Raw genomic sequence first — 20,009 nt, 5'->3', positions numbered from 1 at the left:
ACAGCTAGTAAGTGTTTGAGGTCAGATTTGAACTCAGGTCTTCCTGACTCCAGGCCTAGCACTCTATCCACTTCACCACCTCGCTGCCTGTAACCATAGCACTGCTGCTCACCATAAAAGTTCAATTCAAGTGGAGGGAGTTTTTGGAAAACCAGACAAAATGCTTTGGAACCTTTGTGGACCAGCCAGGAGGCTAATGTCATTGAATCAAAGCCTATATGGGGTGGTGTGGGGATGGGTGAGGGGGCAGGTAATGTGTAAGAAGACTGAAAAGATAGGAGGGAAATTCGTTGGTTATAAAGGGCTTTGAATGCCAAACAGAGCATTTTGTATTTGATCCTGGAGGCAATGGGAAGCCACTAGAGTTTATTGAGTGTGGAGAGGGAGTGTGTGTGTGGGGGGGGGGACATAGTCAGACCTACACTTTAGGGAAAATTACTTTAGTGGCTAAATGGAGGATAGATTGGAATGGGGAAAAACTTGAAGCAGGCAGATCCACCAGCAGGTTATTGTAATAATCCAGGTATAAAGTGATGAGGTCCTGCACCAGAGTGACGGCAATGTCGGAGGAAAGACGGGGGCATATAGTAGAGATGTTGCAGAGGTGACATCAACAGGACTTGGCAACAGTTTGGATGTGGGGGATGAGAGAGTGTGAGGAGCTAGATTGTGAGCCTGATGGACTGGGAGGATGGCGTTACCTTCTACAGCAATAAGGAAGATTGGAGGAGAGAAAAGTTTAAGGGGAAAGGTAATGAGTTCTGTTTTGGACATGCTTAGTTTAAGATGACTACTAGACATACATTTTGAGATGTCTGAAAGGCAGGTAGATATTCGAGATTGAAGGTTAACATAAAGTTTTGGGCAAGATAGGTAGATTTGAGAATCATCAACATTAAAGATGGTAATTAAATCCATAGGAGCTTATGAGTTCATCAAGTGAAGTAGTAGAGAGGGAGAAGAGTGCCCAGGACAGAATGATAAGGGACACCTACGGTTATGAGGATCGAGTAAAAAAGACAGAGAAGGAATAGTCCAATAGTTAGAGGAGAACCAGCACAGACAAGTGTCCTGAAAACCTAGAGAGAAGAGAGTATCAAGGAGAGTGACCAACAGTATCAAAGGCTACAGAGAGGTCAAGGATAATGAGGATAAAGAAAAGGCCATTAGATTTGGCAACTAAGACATCTTTGGTAACTCTGGAGGGACTGGTTTTGCTGGAATGATAAAGTCAGAAACTAGATTATAAGGGGTTAAGTAAAGAGTGAGAGGAAAGTGAAAGTGCCTGTTGTACCTGGCCTTTTCAAGGTGTTTAGCCACAAAGGTCAGAAGAGATATAGGACAGTAACAGGTTTAGGAAGGATCAGGTGAGGATTTTTTCAAGATGAAAAAGATGTGGGCATATTTGTAGACAGTCAATGAGCCAGCAGACAGGAATAGATTGAAAATAAATTACAGGGAAAAAAAAAGAAAAGAAATGATAGAGCAGGGATGACAAAGGGGTCAGTCTATTAGAAGCGACAGAAGGGGATGGGATTGTTTGGTCAGGTAGAAGTTCTAGCCTTGGTAAGAAGTAAGGTCATTTCATCATGTGAAACAGGGGTAAAAGAGAAAGTGGCAGAAGAGTGATCAGAAGATGAGGAAGAGGGATCTCATGGTGAATGGCCTCAATTTTTTATGTCAAATATGAGACAAAGATCTCAACTGAGAGGGTGGAAAAAGGGTGAACCATGGCAAGTTTGGGGAGGGATGAAAATGTTTGGGAAAGCCATCATGGAGAGTAAGAGAGTGAGCTGATAAGGAAGGTATAGTAGGATTGTTTGGCGTCAGTGAGAACCCAGTTGAGGTTATGTATCATAAATTTGTAGTGGACCCAGTCAAAATGATTGTGTGATTTTCTCCACCTTCATTCAGCAGCACATGTAGAAGAGTAAAGGCAACAAATGGTGGGAGCAATCCAAAGTGGAGACTTGGCAGGGTGTAATTAGTGATGTGATAAGGGGACTAGGAATTCAAGAGAGGAGGACAGTGAAGAGTTGAATTGGTTTACCAAGGGGTCGGTATGGGGAAAAGAGGAGAGAATGGCTAGTACAGAGGATTTAGGAGAGAATTGAGGGTTCAAGGGGTGGGAAGTCAGAGGGGGATACAGAATGAGGTTTTGTAAGGGAAAGCAAGAGAAATGAAAAGCTCAGAGGCCATGATTGAGTATATTTCAAAATTCTTAAACATGGAGGCTGTACATTTGTGAATAATGGCAAGATCGAGGGTATAATCATCTTTGTGTGTGGCTGAGATGGAGTGTAGTTCATGGGAAATCAGTAGACTGAGGAACTGAGTGGTGAGGGAGTTTGAGAGAGAGCCAATATGTTGAAGTTTCCTAGTATGAGGGCAGGGGTTGGAGAGGAGGGAAAAATTGTAAGCCATGTACCAAACTGACAGAAGAAGGAAAAAGAGTGACCTAAGAGACTGTAGACAACAGCTACCAGACTTGTAATTGGGTGGTTCATATGAATAGCGTGAACTCAAAGAAAGAAAATTTACTACAGAGTGATGGACATAGGGGGAGAACCTGGAAGTAGCTATGGGAAACAAGGAATATTTCAACTCCCTTGCCTTGATCAGTGAGCTTAGGAGAATGAGTGAAGGTACAGCCAGTACTGGAAAGGGTGGCCAGGAAGGCTGTGTTATTGGGGAAAGGAGTGGGTGGGGAGTGAGGGTGTGGAGAAGAGTTTCAGTAATAGCTAGTAGATGAAAGGAGTGTGAGAGGAAAAGATTAAGGATGAAGGAAAGTTTGTTTTGTATGGAACAGACATTCCAGAGAGCACAGCGAAAGGGTTGGGTGATGTTTGGTTGAAATTTTGAGCTGAGAGGGTTAAGGGGGATGAGAAAGAGGAAGATAAGATAGCATGTGTATATTTATATACAGATCCTATCAAGCTAAAAAGACTTCCATTATAGGCCTGGTGATAGACTGGGTGTTTGTCATTTGATGACCAACCTGATAAAGTTCAAATAACCTCATGACTAGGTTTCCTGCTGGATAATGATGAATTCTTTTCAGCCATGCCAACTGCTGCAGGTCATCTAAAAAGTTATAGGGGGGAGAGTCCATTTTACTTCAGGTGAGGAAGTGAGTGCCCACACCCTTGAAGCCAGGGTACTTGGGTCAGTCAATCACTCCACTAGTTTCCATTGAACTCTTACTATATGCCAGACACTATACTAGGCCATTAAGTAATGGAGTATAAATAGGGGTATCTACACAAATACATACGTGCAAATGTGTGTGTATAATGCCCCTGACAGTCGGAGGAAATTACAAAAAAACTGAATGCTCTCCCTGAAAGTATCAATTTGAGATTTTCCATTGAGAAAATGAATAATAACATATGCCACTACCAACTTCCTGTCAAGAAAGAGGTTCTTAACCCAAAAGGCCAGGAGGTGAGAGAAGCACAGAGTCTGTTGTTCACCTCCTTGAAAAGCAAGTGAGAAGGTGGAATGAGCTCTTTCTTTTCCTTCTAAGCAGGAAGGCATCCCTCAGATGCTTCCATTTTTATTGTTGTTTTTCAGTCATTTCAGTCATGTCCGACTCTCCATGACCCCATTTGGGGTTTTCTTGGCAAAGATACTGCAGTGGTTTGCCATTTTCTTCTTCAGCCCATTCAATAGATGAGGAACTAAGGCAAATAGAACAACAACAATGAATGTAATTAATTGAGCTTAGTTGGGTTTTTTTTGAGTGTGGCTTTGTCATAAAACAATACTTTTATAAAAATTTGGCTCAAATTAATTCATCAGGTTTAATTAGGGCTCAATTCAGGTCTAATTTTCTCAACTTATATATCCTTGCTGTCTGTATCTGTCTTTCTGTGTAATGGTTTGGATTAGGTCATGACGTAGTTGAGTGTTAAACTGTTCTTACAAAACTGAGCTCCTAGTCAGTTGACTATGCTGTGCTTCGTCCCCAAGGCCACATTCCCCATACAACAAGGCTTACTTAGTCTCCAAGCACACATAGCTTTGTCATTATGGCAAAGGGAAACAACTCTTCACTATCCCAGTGAGGCTAGTGCCAGAGAAAACTATGAGCAAAGTATTGTCACAGGGGGTTCTAGGGTTCAACATAAATTAACTTGCAGGCAGATATTGGGGAATAAAGCAAAATTTGCTTGGTTTTTGTTTTGTTTTGTTTTTTGATAAATAATACATAGTCAACCCACTGCATTTTCATTGCTACAGCAAAATTTAGGGAATCCCAGAATTATCACTAACCTGTATCGAAGGCCAACAAGGACAAAGGAAAACAATCTACTGATGATTAGAATCCATAATTAAATATGATCCCTGGTCTTTTAAAAATTGCATTGATTGGCAAGGTATAAAACCCAAGGGAAGGAAAATAATTTCAAACTTTTCTTTGAGCCCAAGGTATCTGAAAGTTGGGAGGTCACTAAGTACCAGCTAACAAGTTTCAGCTATTAGCTCTCAAGCCTATAGAGAAGGACTTAGAACTGCTGACTCCCTCTGGGTTTTGCCCTCCCCTTCCTCTCAGTGACCATACGTTTGCCATTTTATCCCAGAAGGGCAGGGTGACCTTCTCCTTGGCTACCTGCTTTTCTGTCACACCTTGTGTTGCCATGAAGCTATTGAAGACATTTTCCGTTCTCCTCAGTGACATATAATTCTTTTAAGTGAACATTGCTCGTGTTGCTGCATGTAGGCCTGTGTTAACTACCCAGCTTTATTCCTATTTATGTGATGCTGACTCATTTTCCCCAGATATTTCTGTATTCACTGTTTGCTATATCCCCTTGCTCTCAATTGTGATGTGACAAGTAGGGCATTTATTAAAGTTTTGCGAGACTTTTTCTAGCTTTTGGTCCAGATGTCCTTGGATGGTATGTTGGCAGTGTCTGACTACCATCCATTTGTGTATTATATTCCCACACTTTCTATTCCTACCTCCTAAGCAAAGCAGCATGACTGACATGAAATGACTGAAAATGAAATCCAGATGATTTGTGAGGAGGAATGTGGCCCATGAAAAAAAAATATTCCACAACAAGAAGCGAGTGCTCTAAGACAGTCCAAGAATGTATGAGCGTGCTTCTCCTATCCGTGTGTAGCAGGCATTCCCTCTGCGTTTGAATAAAAGACAAGGAAATTCTGGATGGCTGCATCTTTCCTAGGAAAACATTCTGGCGTGGTGAACTTTCAAATTAGGTTTTCAGATGTGACCTGCTCCTAGTTATTTACATGTTACATAGTCCAGTAGAGCTAATGAACAGATTTACCCAGACTTCACCAAAAAAAAGTATAATGTACCACTGTAACCTTGTGTGAGAAATGGTTTATCTTATGCTTTAATTTCAGGAAGCCTGCGATCTTGAAACAATAAAGCCTGAAGCCAAGCGGTACTTAGAAAAGTCCATTAAGATGGGAAAGAGAAATGGGCTTCATCTTCCAGAAGAAGTACAAAATGTGAGTTTGGTTTTCTCTTCCTTCTACCACATTTGGGAAGCAAGGGCATGTTCAGATTGTTTGGGCGTTCTATTGTTTTTGTTAGGCAGTGGGGTTAAGTGACTTGCCCAGGGTCACACAGCTAGTAAGTGTTATGTGCCTGAGGCCGCATTTGAACTCAGGGCCTCCTGAATCCAGGGCCGGTGCTGTATCCACTGCGCCACCTAGGTGCCCCATGTTTGGGCATTCTAGATGCTAGGCCATCTATTCACTAAGGTCCTTATTTGAAACTGTATGACTATACGCTCACTTTCTTGCTTTCTCTTTGGGGAACTCTTATTGAATTTAAGGTCATTAACATATATTTGTGACTTAATTTGTCACTATTAGGTAATTATCCTCTATTTTTCCACCTTGCCATCAAGTTTCTATCCCCAAGGCAGGGATCATAGCTTATTCTTCTGTATTTTTTTTCCCCTCTAACCCTCTCCTCCCAATGATTATTCACTGAGTCATTAAATGAGGCTACTTTGTGGATGGATTATGACATAAATATCTATCTATCTATCTTTCTTTCTTTCTATGTATCTACATACGTATGTGTGTGTTGAGAAAGAGAGAGAGAGAGAGAGAGAGAGAGAGAGAGAGAGAGAGAGAGAGAGAGAGAGAGAGGGAGTCCTAGAAGAAACTCTTTGCACCTTCTAGGAGGGGAAGATTAACTTGTGAGCATTGGTTCCCAAGCTTTTTCATTGTGTTTTCCCTATATTTTAACTCTTATATTGCTTCATTCATCAAAATATTTATTAGCCACCTCCTATTGGCAAAATCCTTGAAAGATTCATACAGAATTAAAATGTTAACCTCTGGCCTCATGAAGCTTACAGTCTAGTGGGGAGATTGATAAGATAAAACTGTAAGGGCAGAAGAGATGCAAGTCTGCAGAGGAATATTGATGCTAGTTTAGACTTTATATGATAGGCAATAGGGAGCTGTCAAAATATTTTGAGTAGAGGAATCACAGTTTTGAATATGAGATAGATTAATCTGGCAGCAGTGTTCAGGATGAATTGGAGAAGAGGGGAGGAAGAGAACAAGCATTTATTAAGTGCCTACCATGTGCCAAGTACTTTACAATTATTATCTCATTTGATTCCTGCAATAACCCTGTGAGATAGATGCTATTATTATCCCTATTTTACAGATGAGGAAATTAAGGTAGACAGACTTGCCCAGGGTCACACAGCTACTAAGTGTCTAAGGTCAGATTTGAACTCAGGTTTTCCTGACTCTGGGCCTTGTGCTCTATCCACTAAAGGAAGAAATTGGTGGTGAGCTGACTACTTAAGAGGAGGATGCAATAAAGAACAGAGGTACTACTGAAGCCTGGTATTTCCACTAGTGGCAGTGGAAATTAAGAGAAGGGAACAGAATGAAGAGAGATTGTAGAGAATGAATCAATATAACTTGCATGGTAACCCTTTGGGTGGAGGGGGACAGGGAGATTAAATTGTTAAAATGATATCAGGGTGTCAGTCATATGTGATTGCATGCTGTTGATGCCATTGACCTAAATGAGGAAGTTAAAGACACAGTCCATCTGGGGAGGGAAACATAAATATTTGTTAAACTCTAGATACTTTCCATGTAAAAAGAAAGAAAGAACTATAACAAAACTAGAAACCTCCCTGTGCTTCTTCTGGTTCAGAAATGAACAGATTTTCAGCATCCATATAAGCTTGGAGCAAGGTAGGGAAGGAAGTAAGAGGTTAGAGAATGAAGTACTAGTAGAAAAACACAGGGAAAATAAGGTTTTGACTATAAAGAAAAAGAATACAGTGCTGATAGTATTGACTTAGTGTCTTAATGCTATCTGAGTGAGGTTCAGGATTCCAAAATGCAGTACAAGGAAGGCTGGAATGCCGCAAGACAGAACACAGGACGAGATGAGATTCTGCTCTTCAGCAGAAAGAGAAAGTATAGCCAGCTGGCTTCACTGAAAGGGAATACTTGCATTAAGAAGGGGCAGTCAGGGTGGGTGCTTACAAGGTCATGTTCCTCTGGAATCTCCAGTGGAAGAAGTGGAGGAGTGAGGTTGTGGCCCAGAAACAAGTAAAGTCTAGTGGGTTTTTAAAGGGTTCTCACAGCAGTCAAACAAGATGAGGCATTGGGAAGAGTAAGCAAGAATCCTGGATGGGGTGTGCAGGTATAGGATTGCTGCTGTGATTCATGTTGAGGGGGTGGGGGTGGGGGGCAGGAACAAATACCCAGGATTGGGCAGGTATTGGAATTTCAAACTCCCCGAAGGAAGGAGTTATTGCAAGCCAAACTTTGACAGGGTGACCCAGGGGATTTGAGCCTTCCTGGTCAGCAGGTCAAGGAGGTTACTGAGATCCTTGTGCATGGATTTGGAATTAAGTCATGGAATGAGCGTCCACAACTCCCCCCTCTGCTAGAGCTTCCTAGACAGACTTAGATTTTGGGGAGGGGGATCAGAAAGACCCTGGGTGTCTCCTTGTCCTCCCCTTCTCTTAGATCCCAGCTAGAGAAGTGCTGAAGATAAGGAAGCTATAGCTGATCCTAGTAATTAATTTCCTACACCTGCAGGCTAGTTTTCCCTTCACACTTTCCCTTTGCAGGGAAAGAAGCCCAATCAGTAGAATCTCAGTTTTCGTCTTATCAGAAAAAACAGAAATTCAAATTAAAAAAAAAAGTCAAAGCCAATTGAAACAAGTTTTGGTAACTATCATTCATCAGACATGCTGAGGATAGTGTGAATTTACAGAAAAATGGATACCTCATGCTAGTCCATAGAACTTATAAGAAGCTTCCTTCTCTGACTTGGCCCTGCTCCTTCCTAGACTCCAGCACAGTATAAGGGCTAATATTTGCCTGCTCATTCTCAAAATCTGATTAATTTCTTTAAGTTTGGCTGCTAGATGCAGTGGGGGAAAGTGGCCATTGAGGAATCAGAATCTTTTTTTTTTTTTTGCCCATGCCTTTGTTGCCTCCCAGCTGGCCCTACTAAGACCTTAAATCATCCTTGTCCATAAAAGTTACTCCAAAAATTAGGAACCACAAAAACCAGTCATCTAATGCAAAGATGTGAAACCCATGGCATGTAGTACGCCTGAACTAGATTAACATGTAATTGGGAAATGTTTTAAAACCATAAACAAAAATACAGTACAACATAGATAATGTTGATTTGTGGTATTCTGAGTCAAGATGAGGCCAGCAGGGATCCTTTACCTTTTGAATTTCACAGCTCTGGCCTGGTTGTCCTTTCCCTCTTTACTCCAAATGTTGACTCCTAGTGGCAGCTAGGTGGCACAGTAGATGGAGGGCTGTTCCAAGGCACAGTGGATAGAGTGCTAGCTTAGAGTTAGGAAGATTCATCTTCTTGAGTTCAAATCTGGCCTCAGACACTTACTAGCCTTGTGACCGTGGGCAAGTCACTTAACCTGGTTTGCCTTAGTTCTTCCTGGGTAAAATGAGCTGGAGAAGGAAATGACAAACCACTGCAATTTTTTTGCCAATGAAACACCAAAAATGAAGTCACAAAGAATAGGACATGACTGAAAAACTACTGAACAACAAGACCAGAGTTCAAATGCAGACACGTAAAAGCTGTGTGACTCTGAGCAAGTCACTTGACCTCCCTCTTATCAGTTTCAGTTCCCATATCTGTAAAATGAGGAAAATAATAGTATGTCTACCTCTCAGGGTTGTAAGGATCAAATGAAATAACATACAGGGCTTTACAAACCTTAAAGCAAGAAATAAATGCTAACTAGTTAGCTTCTACACTTGGTGTTGGTTACTCTATTGAAAATTCGTACTGGAGAATACAAAATGCCAGCTTCTGGAGCTTTCAAATGTGTCATGTGCTAAATCACTCAGCTTTTGCCCTACTGACAGTTTTCATTTGTTATTTCCCAATTCATGGTGTATTTTTAACTTCCTCAGAATTGCCATTTTGGCACTGCTGCCAGCTTTTTAAAGAAGCTACAAATACTTCTCCAGTAATGGTTCCTTTTGTTGCTTATAAATCTTAATTTTTCAGGTACAGGGTCCAGACTTCCTTCTCCCTTCCCGTTCTTTTCTTTTGTGCATCTCCCTCCAAACTTTGAGAACCAACAACCAATTCTCTGCAAGACAGAAATATCAAACGTGCCAGTGGATTTAAATTAGTATCTTATATATTTGGGGGGGGGAGGAACATGTTTGGAGAAAGTTGGGGTCTAGACCTGTGATTTCATTAGTGTGAGGAACTGATCGTATAGAAAGTTCCCCCACCACTGATGCAGATGTGTGCATATACACATAAATATAGATCTATAATTTCATCCATATGTGTGTGTGTGTGTGTGTATATGTATATATATGTGTGTGTATATATGCATGTGTGAATATATGTATATACGCATATACATGGAAGAATGGTAAAGGATCTGTTACATACGTCACTAAGGAAGCATTTTGTGTAAGTTGGGTATTAAAACTATTCTTTTTTTATACTTAAAATCTATTTTTACTGAAAATAAATTAAAATTAAAGTGTTTTAAATAGATTTAAAAATAAAATTTTGAGTAAGTTTAAAAAATGTATTAAAAGTTAATTTAGACTTTTCACTTATTAATGTTTATCCTCAATCCAGGAAATCAAAGCAATGAAGAAAAGAATGAGTGAATTATGTATAGACTTCAATAAAAACCTCAATGAAGATAATACCTTTCTTACATTTTCTAAGGAAGAACTTGGTAAATATTGACATTTCATAGATTAAATGACTATATGGTATTATGGTATAGATTAAATGGTATATGATCATATGGGCAAATTCTTCACCTCATTGTGCCTCAGTTTACTCTACTTTCCATGTTGAAATTAAAAACCCTTGAGAAGTCATTCATTGCAATCTTGAAAGACTTCAGAATTCTGATCATTGCAGTGATCAACACTAATTCCAGAAGACCAATGATAAAACATAGTCCCTACCTCTTGACCTAAACCTGCGTAATGAGACATACATTTTTGGACATAACCAATATGGGAATTTGTTTTCCTTGACTATGCTTTTTTGTTGCAAGGATTTTGTTGTTGTTGTTGCTTTGTTTTTTCAGTGGAGAAGGAGATAGAAAAAAAATAAATGCTAGACAATTGAAAAAATAAGACTTAATTACAATTTTTAAAAAAGAAGTCATTTATCCTGTTCCCTTTTCTTTAGACTGGGCCATGGTCAGACCCTCCCTAATTGCAGGCAAATGAGGATTTCCAAAGGAAAGCTGCCAACCTCTTTGGGTGGTACTCTTTCTGGTATTTAGCAAGCATCCTGTCTCTGTTCTAAGAGACAACTTAAGCATTTTTCCTCTTGATCTGTTCTATATCTTTTTTTGTTTGATTATCTAGCAGCACAGTGACTATAAGAGCACTTAAACATATTTATAGTTAGAACCTTACCCTTAAGATATTGTGGGAATCATCTTTGTTCTTATTTTCATATTCATTTAATTTCCAAATACCTGGAGATTCTTACAGGCTCCCTGCCAATTCCACAGTAAACTCATCTTTGAGGGATGAAATTAACATATGAAAAAATTGTGTTTTATAGGAGCTCTTCCTGATGATTTTCTTGACAGTTTAGAAAAAATAGAAGATAACAAATATAAAGTTACCTTAAAATATCCCCACTACTTTCCTGTCATGAAAAAATGTTGTATCCCAGAAACCAGAAGGAAGATGGAAATGGCTTTTAATACAAGATGCAAAGAGGTATGATAAATGTTTGCATTTATCCTGTTCACATTACAGATTTGATAAGGAAAGGGACTTGCTTTCTTGGCCAGAATTGCAATAAACTTTATAGACATATTGTCCAGTTTGGGCATTATTCGTGCCCTTTTATTCCAATTAGCTAACTTACCTCTGGCTATTTTCTTTCCTGATGATCCCTCCATAGAAAGAAACTGAGAAAGAGAGGGGGTGGGATGGGAAATGAGGGGTAAGAGACAGAGGCAGAAAGAAAAGAAAACTTAGTTGGTGTTAGCATTCTGGGACATTTTTATTATTTATGTTGCTTCAGTCTATGTTTTCTTTGATGTGAATGGAACAAGTGGTACCTTTAGAAGGTCAGACTTCTAAGTCTGTCCTAAAATCTACTGTATAATCAGTTGGATCTATTTTTCTCCTGAATAGAACATCTGTCTTGCTTTCTTCATCAACCTTATTAAACTAGTTTTCAATAATAATTGCCAAGTTGATCAAATGTACGCTGGACTGACAATTTTTATAATTCACATATCTAAAGAAACTTTTATACCAAGGATACAAAAGGATGGGGGTTTTTTGAGTCTGTATTTAGAAAATGCTTTCCATTGCAGAAATCACTCTAATCTGTGTTTGAAGGAAGGTGGTGTCATTTTAGCTTTAAAAATTACATGCAGGCATTCTGAACATGAAGCTTTGTTTATAGATGGTTCCTTTGGAATATGCTGGGTTTTAATCATCTTGATAAGTAGCAATGAACAGTCATTTCATATTTCATGATAAATTTCAGCCTGAAGTTCTGGGAAGCAGTGGGCATATTTGTTAGATCAAATTCACGTCTATTTAAGCCCAAAGTACAGATAATGTTAACTGGAAATGTGAATATAATGCACAGCATTGGAAGACTTGTTTCCGCTCTAAAAATCCAGTTAATTCATCTGAATAAGCATCTATTTCTTTGTTTGTTTACATAATGTTATTATTCTTCCAAAAAGAGTTCAAGCAACTTTACCAAAAACTTTAACCTTAATGTTTCCAGCATTTTCAATGAGAGGCAGTGTAGCATGATGGATAGTGGGATGGCTTTGGGGCCAGAAGGCCCTAGATTCAAGTCTCCTCTCTGCCACATACTGAATCTGTGATCCTGTACAAGTCATTTAACCTTTTTAGTGCCTTGGGCAACTCTGGAAGCCTGTAAGTCTGCATTAATGGAGTGAATTTCCTCACCAGGACTTCCCTACAATGATTAAATCATAGATTCTGGAAAGAAATCTAGCATTATAAATCAGAAGGTTATAGGGGGCAGGAGAGGGTGTGGGATAACTCAGAAGAGGAAGGGGATAGGAAGACCAAGTCCCAGTGAGAGTCAGACCCAAGTAAAAAGCAGTCATCATTGTCTACCTTCCACACCCCACCCCAAAAATGATACTACCAAGGTTCTTCCAAGTATTTATCATTCTCCCAGTTTCATCTCCAGGATTACCTTTGATTCATCTTCAAGATGAAGGGAAAGGCAGGCAACTGTAAATCACCCCCTTCACATTGATTCCTACCAATGTTCCCTGGAACTAACTCCCACCTGATCTTTGGGAGAAGGGAAAAAACTCTGAGCAAAAATTATATCTAGCTCCATCTCAGATCCTAGTAACTCCTTTTAGTAACCAAGGTGGTATTTGAGAAGGAATTCTTAACCTTTTTTATATCATGGACCCTTTTGGCAGGTTGGTGAATCCTATGGACCCCTTCTCAGAATAATGTTTTTAAATGCAAAAAATAAAATACATAAGATTACAGAGGAAACCAATTATATTGAAATAATCTGTAAACAAACAGACTGCAATCACGTGTGATCTAGAGGAAAGTCTAATAACCAGTCATTTCAAAGTAGTGATGAATAGATATGATATTTCAAGATATCTTCAACAACTGTAATGGAATATGAAAATGTCTGTGATTTCTATTGATGACAAAGTCATAGATACTGATAATACTACTGTTGTTTGTTGCCTATGTTTATAATTGAAGAAAATTCTAAATTTCAATGAGAGATTAGTGGAAATAAAGATGTAATTTTTATCACAATCAAATTCACAATCTATGGACCTTGGGTTAAGAAACCCTGTGTTACAGTGACTATAGTTTCGGCATATGTGACTTCTCCCCTAATCAGCTAGCTAAACTAAACATATATGAAAGAAATTAAATAGCTAAGGCAACTTTAAGTGTACCTTCTAAGTATTATGTTGCAAAAACGTGAATAAAAATATTGCCAACTTGATATCACAAAAAGTGAGTACTCAGACATAAAAGGATATAGTTATTTGCACAGTATAGTGATATCTATGAAGAATGTAAACTCATCCTTCTTATTGATTTTCTGTTTTATATGCTGTCTGCTTATATAGCATGACTGTGTCCTCACAGGTTCTGTTCCTCTGGACCAAGTTGGTAGGAGTATCACTAATAAGATTAGACTCCCTATAGTCTCATTGTAATACCTGAAACTGCCATATGGCTTATCAATGGTATGTGTTACCAGAGTTCCTTTTGAGCTTTTCTAAAAGAAGGGAGTTAGGGTACTCCTGAAATAGTTGGCAGTGTCACTTGTTAGGGCTTGGTGTCATGCATTGTCAGCCAAGTGCAGATTCTGAGCACCATACCCATTTTCACTGACCATCATGGTATTGCACACATTCAAAGGAAGCATGGCAGAGTGAATCAAGAAGTGAACATAGAGTCAGGAAAATCTGGGTTCAAATTACACCTATAACACGTTAGCTGCTTTGTAAACTTTAAAACTCCATTAAATATCATCTGTTGTTATTGTTATTATTGTTAATCATGTCATCCATTTATTTCACTTCAATAACAGCTGTTAAAATCATACAAGTGAGTCTTTTCAGATGGGCCTAGATTAAGATTATAAAAAGTTTATATTCATAATTAAGGCTGATTTATCTAGATTTCAGCTTAAAAATTAAAGAGAAAAAATTTTTTTAATTAAAGAAAAGACCTGAGTTCAAATCCAGCCTCAGATACTTACTGGCTGTGTGACCCTGGCCAAGTCATTTGGCCCTGTTTGCCTCAGTTTCCTCATCTGTAAAATGAGCTGGAGAAAGAATGACAAACCACTTCAACATCATTGCCAAGTAAACTCCAGATAGGGTCACAGAGACTCATACACTGACTCATAAACAACTGAACAACAAACAAATAAAGGCCCATAAACAACTGAATGACAAACAAGCTTAAAAATTTGGACCAAAAAGTGATTAGCTTTTCCCCAAGGTTGTTGGGGAAACTCAGCCACTTCCTTTGTCTCCCTATAATTGATTTGTGCTTCTTAGGAAACACTCACATTAATGTGCCTCATCCTTATCCCATAAAGCCTTTACTTTAGTATTTTCTTATTTTTTACTTTTAAAGATGACTGAACAGCTCATCTGTTGGAATAGGCGTAGTAGAAAGCACTTGTTTCCACAAAATCTGTAGGGCAACAAATTGACAAGCAGTAAGGTGGCTAAGTGACCAAGTAGCATGTTAGAGAAGGATTATTTACAAATACTCATTGATCCTCTGTTGAAATCTGTCATGGGTCATCTTGTTGTGAAAATAAGTCTACTCAAAACCAGAAATAAAAATCTCAGGGTATCCATTCCAATCTTTATCTAAATTCCCATGTGTTTTATTCATCATGTGTAGTATTTGCTACACTAATCAACCTCTCATGATCCGCCTTTCATTTATAAGACCATTCTTTTAGTTGAGTAGTCCGTCTATTGTCCATCAGCCTTGATAATGAACCACCAACTATCTTAGGATCACAAATTTAGAGATGAAAGGGATTTTCAGTACCGTTTATGGTCCAACCCCATCATTTTACACTGGAGAAAAGAGAAACCCAGTGATCTGAAGTGACTTTCTCAGAGACACACAGGTCAGGAATTGAAAACAGATCCTCTGACTCCATTATTCTGTCTATTTCTCCTTTATCATTTCACATCATAAGATGCCTCCAATACAGCTGTTACCCCTGACCATCGTGATATTCATCTTATGTTATTTGTTCACTCAGAGAAATTCTTTCCATTATTCTTGGGATAATTACAAACTTTAGCACTTCAGGTTTGTTATGGAAGAATTATTAACTGCCAGAAAATGAACACAAGTTGAATGAACATTATCAAAATTGTCATTTCTGAGCTTGATGGATTAGACAGAGCACTGGATTTGGACTGAGATCAGAATTTCTACTTCTACCCAAATTATTTTATGATTATATAGCTAATTATGTCATCTTTCTGTGCCTAAATTTTCTGAATAAAAAAAAATGGAGATATTGTCATCTGTCTTTGCATTCTTATAAAATCTCAGTAAATAGTGTGGAATTTGTACATGTACTTTGAGCTCTTTGGAAGATGCTATGTAAGTACAAATTATTGTTATGGCATCATTATCTTGCTAAAAAGGCAGGCTGTTTATGACAGCAATAATTGTGCATGCTGACACTGAGATATTATAAAATGGTCTCTGACATGATTTAATGTTGGTTCCATAATAATAATGTTTAGCACTTTGAAAATGTAAACAGCTCTAAAAATACCTTGAAGGCATTCGTTTGTTAAACCTTAAACAGTCATATAAGTTGGGCTTTGTATTATTATTCACATTTTCCAATTTAAATGCAAAAAGATGAAATTATCTGCCCGTGGTCATAGCAATTTAATAATGGGGTCAAAATTAGAATTCAAAATTTGACTCCATGTTATTTACCAGCTTATGGCTTCAAATGGAAAGCAAGATTGTAATTTTCACAACTGAAAATTTAGCATTGCTTAAATCGAGGCATACTTCTGCTCAACTATCTAGCAAATTCAAGTCTCAACCTTCAGCTAAATCTCACTCCTTCAGGTGAAAGGGGAGAAGGATCCTAGTCCAAATTACTAGAAAGCCTGGATTATGACAGCCTTCAAAAATAATCTATTTTTTTGTGTTTATTTTCAAGTTATTCAGAAAATGTCCCTTGTGAACTTTTTGACTGCATACAAATGATCCTAAAGGTGTTAACTTTAAAAAAAATTAAGTAAAAGAATTAAACGTAGTTGGAAATCATGTACTTTCAACCCTTGTTCACGGTTCCTATTTCATGCAGCCATATTATACGTGCTTAAGTTGTATAAATTCCAAAACTGGCATCTGGGATGTGATTGCTGTTGATGACATAGCTATACTTATAAAGCAGAGATAAACACATCTAGGGAGGAAATACATTTTTCCCTCATAGGATCGTCTCAGAGAAATTCCAATATTTTTCCAACCCCTATCCCTCTACCTCATAAATGTTATTTAAATTATAGTTACTAAAAAGTCTTCTAATGTTTGTCACTTCTTCCTACTGCAAAATATAATAAAAAAGAATTCTTCCCTTTTCAAAGTCTGTCTCTTGCTAATGACCATCTTTTTTTTTTTTTTTTTGGTTTTCAGGAAAACACCAAAATTCTGCAACAGCTACTTCCACTCCGAGCCAAAGTAGCAAAACTACTTGGCTATAGCACGCATGCCGACTTTGTGCTAGAGCTCAACACTGCCAAGAGTACAAGCTGTGTTACTGACTTTTTAGGTGGGTCCTAGTTTATAAACCATAGACCCTTTAGCTGCAGTTCCTCCTTCTTTGGCTCCTTTGTGTCACAGGAGCATTGCAGAAGGAGCCAGAACTGAACAAGCTGACGCTTGCCAGTTTTTCTGTTGTTTTTAGGGTCACATTTGTTTTTTGTGGTAATGCTTAACAAGACCTTTAAAATTCCAGCTAGAAATGTCACTATATCCTTGGATCACTGCTACCAAGGACTAGCAAGTACCGAAAATTTCTGGGAGATGCACAGCAATGCATCAGAAAACGGAGACAGAGTATGTCCAAATAAAAGTTTTTGAACGTTTCTAAACCCGTTTTGTTGTTCAGTGTCTTTTCGGTAGTGTCTGACTCTTCATGACCCCATTTGGGGTTTTCTTGGCCAAGACATTGGAGTTGTTTGCCATGTCCTTCTCCACCTCATTTTACAGATGAGGAAACTGAGGCAAACAGAGTTCAGTGACTTGCTCAGGGTCACACAGCTAGTAAGTGTCTGAGCCAGATTTGAACTCAGAAAGATGAATCTTCTTGAAGCCAGGCCTGGGCCTCTATCCACTGCGCCAATGAGCTGCCAAACCATTGGGACCAGTTAGCAAATGAATACGAAGTATGCAAGAGAACATATCACAGCATTTCTAACGTTAAAACTATTTATTTGATAATTATGTTCATATATGGTTTAAATAAATTTCTTATACTCTGTCTTTTAAATCCATAGCTCTGTCAGCTGGTGTCACTTAGTTGTGGACTTCATGTCACCTTTTCCTCACCTTTTGAAAGACTCCAGAGGAACATTTATATTCTTTCCCATTCTGTTTCCCTTTAAACTGAGGGATAAGTTTAACTCAGTGACTTAACACAAATTATATTTGTTTACAACTAGCCTCCAGTGTAGAGTTATTCTTATTTTGAGATTATTACAATTTTCCTTCTAGGCCACTTTGTTTTTTATAAAATTTTATTACTGTTTTCTGTTTCTTACATCACCATAGTATCCCATGTAAACCTTCCCCTCCCAAAGAGCCATCCCATATGACAGATTATTTTTTTAAAGAAGAAAAAATAGTTACCACAGCTGATCGATAAAGAAGAAGTCTAAAATAGTCAGAAAAAGTCCAAAAACATGTGGAATATGTAACCTTTGGAACTCTTACCTCCACAAAGGAGCAGGTTGTGGGTGTCTTCTCATATCTCTTCAAAGGCAAAATAAGAAGGGGACAGCAGAGAATGAGGTGGATAGAGTATCATAGAAGCAATGAACACGAGCTTGAATGGACTTCAGGAGATAGTAGAGGATAGAAGGTCCTAGTGTGCTGTGGTCCCTGGGGTTATGAAGAGTTGGACACAACCGAATAACTGAACAGCACCACCTTAATATGAGAGAGATTCTTTTTCTCTTAAAATTAGACTGCAGCCAAGAGCTGTTCTTACTCTTGCTGAAATTGCTATCTTTTCCTTGAGGCCCATCTCTGAGTATTCCGTCTCCCTTACTTTCAACACCTTCAATTAAAATACTCTCTTCAGTATTAGCTGTCCTTGCAGGAACTGAATTACTTTAGCGGTGTCTTCTATCTAAATCAACTAGTTTCTCACGTTAAAAAGCAGGATGGAGTAGTAGATAGTGGTCTCAGAGTCAGGAAGACCTGAGTTCACGTTCTACCTCAGACACATATATGAGCTAGGGGAGCATGAGTAACTCGGCACACAACTCTTTATGACTTTGTAAGTTACAGGTGAATTGTCAGTTTACATTGGTGATAGGAATTCTCTCCCCACAGGTCCAAAACATTCCTCCTCCCCTCTGCCACCTTCCTCCCTACTCATCCCCACTGAGGATAAACTTATACCCACTCTGACTCTGCTGCTGCTAACATGTTTCTCTCACAGGCCCAGTTAGAACTGTTTTCTCTCTCTACATCCCTCTCCTAGCTCCACCTCCTCCCTTAGAATTCCTCTTACTTTGCCCAACTTCCTTCAGGCTGCCCCTTTGTGTCTCATAATGTGACAGTGCATTCTGAATTATAAAACAAAGAGGCAAGCACATCTTTTCTTGACTTAATAACGTAGAACAACATATAAAACAACAGCTTAGTAATTTAATCAAATACAATACAGATTCATGAAAGTAGGGGTTTTGTCAAAGAGTGTTAGCCATTTAGGTGACCCTGGTGTAGGGGGCAAACATTTACAGGATGTGATTGCTATGCCCCACCATGAGCCCCTCATAAAGAAGCTATAATGACAGGCCCAACTCTACCTGCCTAATAGGTTGTACTTTTAGTAGACAAGGTCAGGCACACAATTCAGATTATATTTATATATCCCCTCCCTCCAGCTTCATGAGAGGTATGAACCTTCTCCAGGAGAAAAACATGTCTGAGAATTTGGTTTCTCTACTCCCTGGTTCTGGTTCCCTGAGTCATGACATCAGAAACATGAAATTTCCTCTGAATCAATTCTAGCCAAACTGTCCATGTGAGAAAAAGGATATCACATGCTTAGGGTTTTTTTGGTACAAAATGTACCGTGGGTAGAGAAGCCACAGAAACTGTGTGGGAGAGGAAATTAGTGTTGCCCTTAAAAAACCCTACTGTGAATTTATGCAGCGAATGTTTACTAATATATTCTCTGTGCAGGAAGACACTTTGTTCCCTCAGTAGATAAGTGGCCAGAGCATATGAACAATTTTCAAGAGAATTTGAAGATATAAACAACCACTTGAAAGCATGCATCAAATATGACCATTAGTAAGAGAAATGGAGGTAGAAACAAAGATGATCCTCCATCCCCCCAGAAAAAAGGAAACTAGAAGCAGTTGATGTTGGGGGTGCTGTGGGGAAATAGGCATACAACACACTGCTGGTAGAGCAGTGAATTGATCCAGGTGTTATGAATATCAGTTTGAAATCATGCAAGAAAAGTGACTAAACTGTCCATACCCTTTGGCCTAGCAATTGAACATATTCTCCAAGGAAGACAGACAGAAAAAATGACCAAAATTATGGCCAAATATTCATAGCTGCACTCTTGCTGCAGAGGACCAAAAACAAAGTGAATGCTCATCAGTTTAGGAATGGCTGAACCATACACCATCAATGTAATGTATTGTTGTCTGGTAAGAAATGATTAATAGAAAGAATCCAGAGAAGCA

The 20,009-nt window shown here is 38.7% G+C and overlaps 1 protein-coding gene across 1 annotated transcript in view; it reads left to right on the top strand.

The window, feature by feature from the left end:
- The window catches only part of NLN (neurolysin), a 154,601-nt gene that overhangs the window by 60,188 nt on the left and 74,404 nt on the right, over positions 1-20,009 (top strand). The window contains 4 exon segments of the mRNA XM_078153173.1: positions 5,377-5,484; positions 10,121-10,223; positions 11,075-11,235; positions 16,714-16,849. Coding sequence (XP_078009299.1) covers positions 5,377-5,484; positions 10,121-10,223; positions 11,075-11,235; positions 16,714-16,849 — 508 coding nt within the window.

This window comes from Phascolarctos cinereus, unplaced genomic scaffold, assembly GCF_003287225.1.
Source record: "Phascolarctos cinereus isolate Bilbo 61053 unplaced genomic scaffold, phaCin_HiC Scaffold_4;HRSCAF=312, whole genome shotgun sequence".
In the NCBI taxonomy this organism is placed as follows: Eukaryota; Metazoa; Chordata; class Mammalia; order Diprotodontia; family Phascolarctidae; genus Phascolarctos; species Phascolarctos cinereus.
The sequence above is the reverse complement of the archived record's forward strand: the minus strand, read 5'-3'. Positions and strand labels throughout refer to the sequence as shown.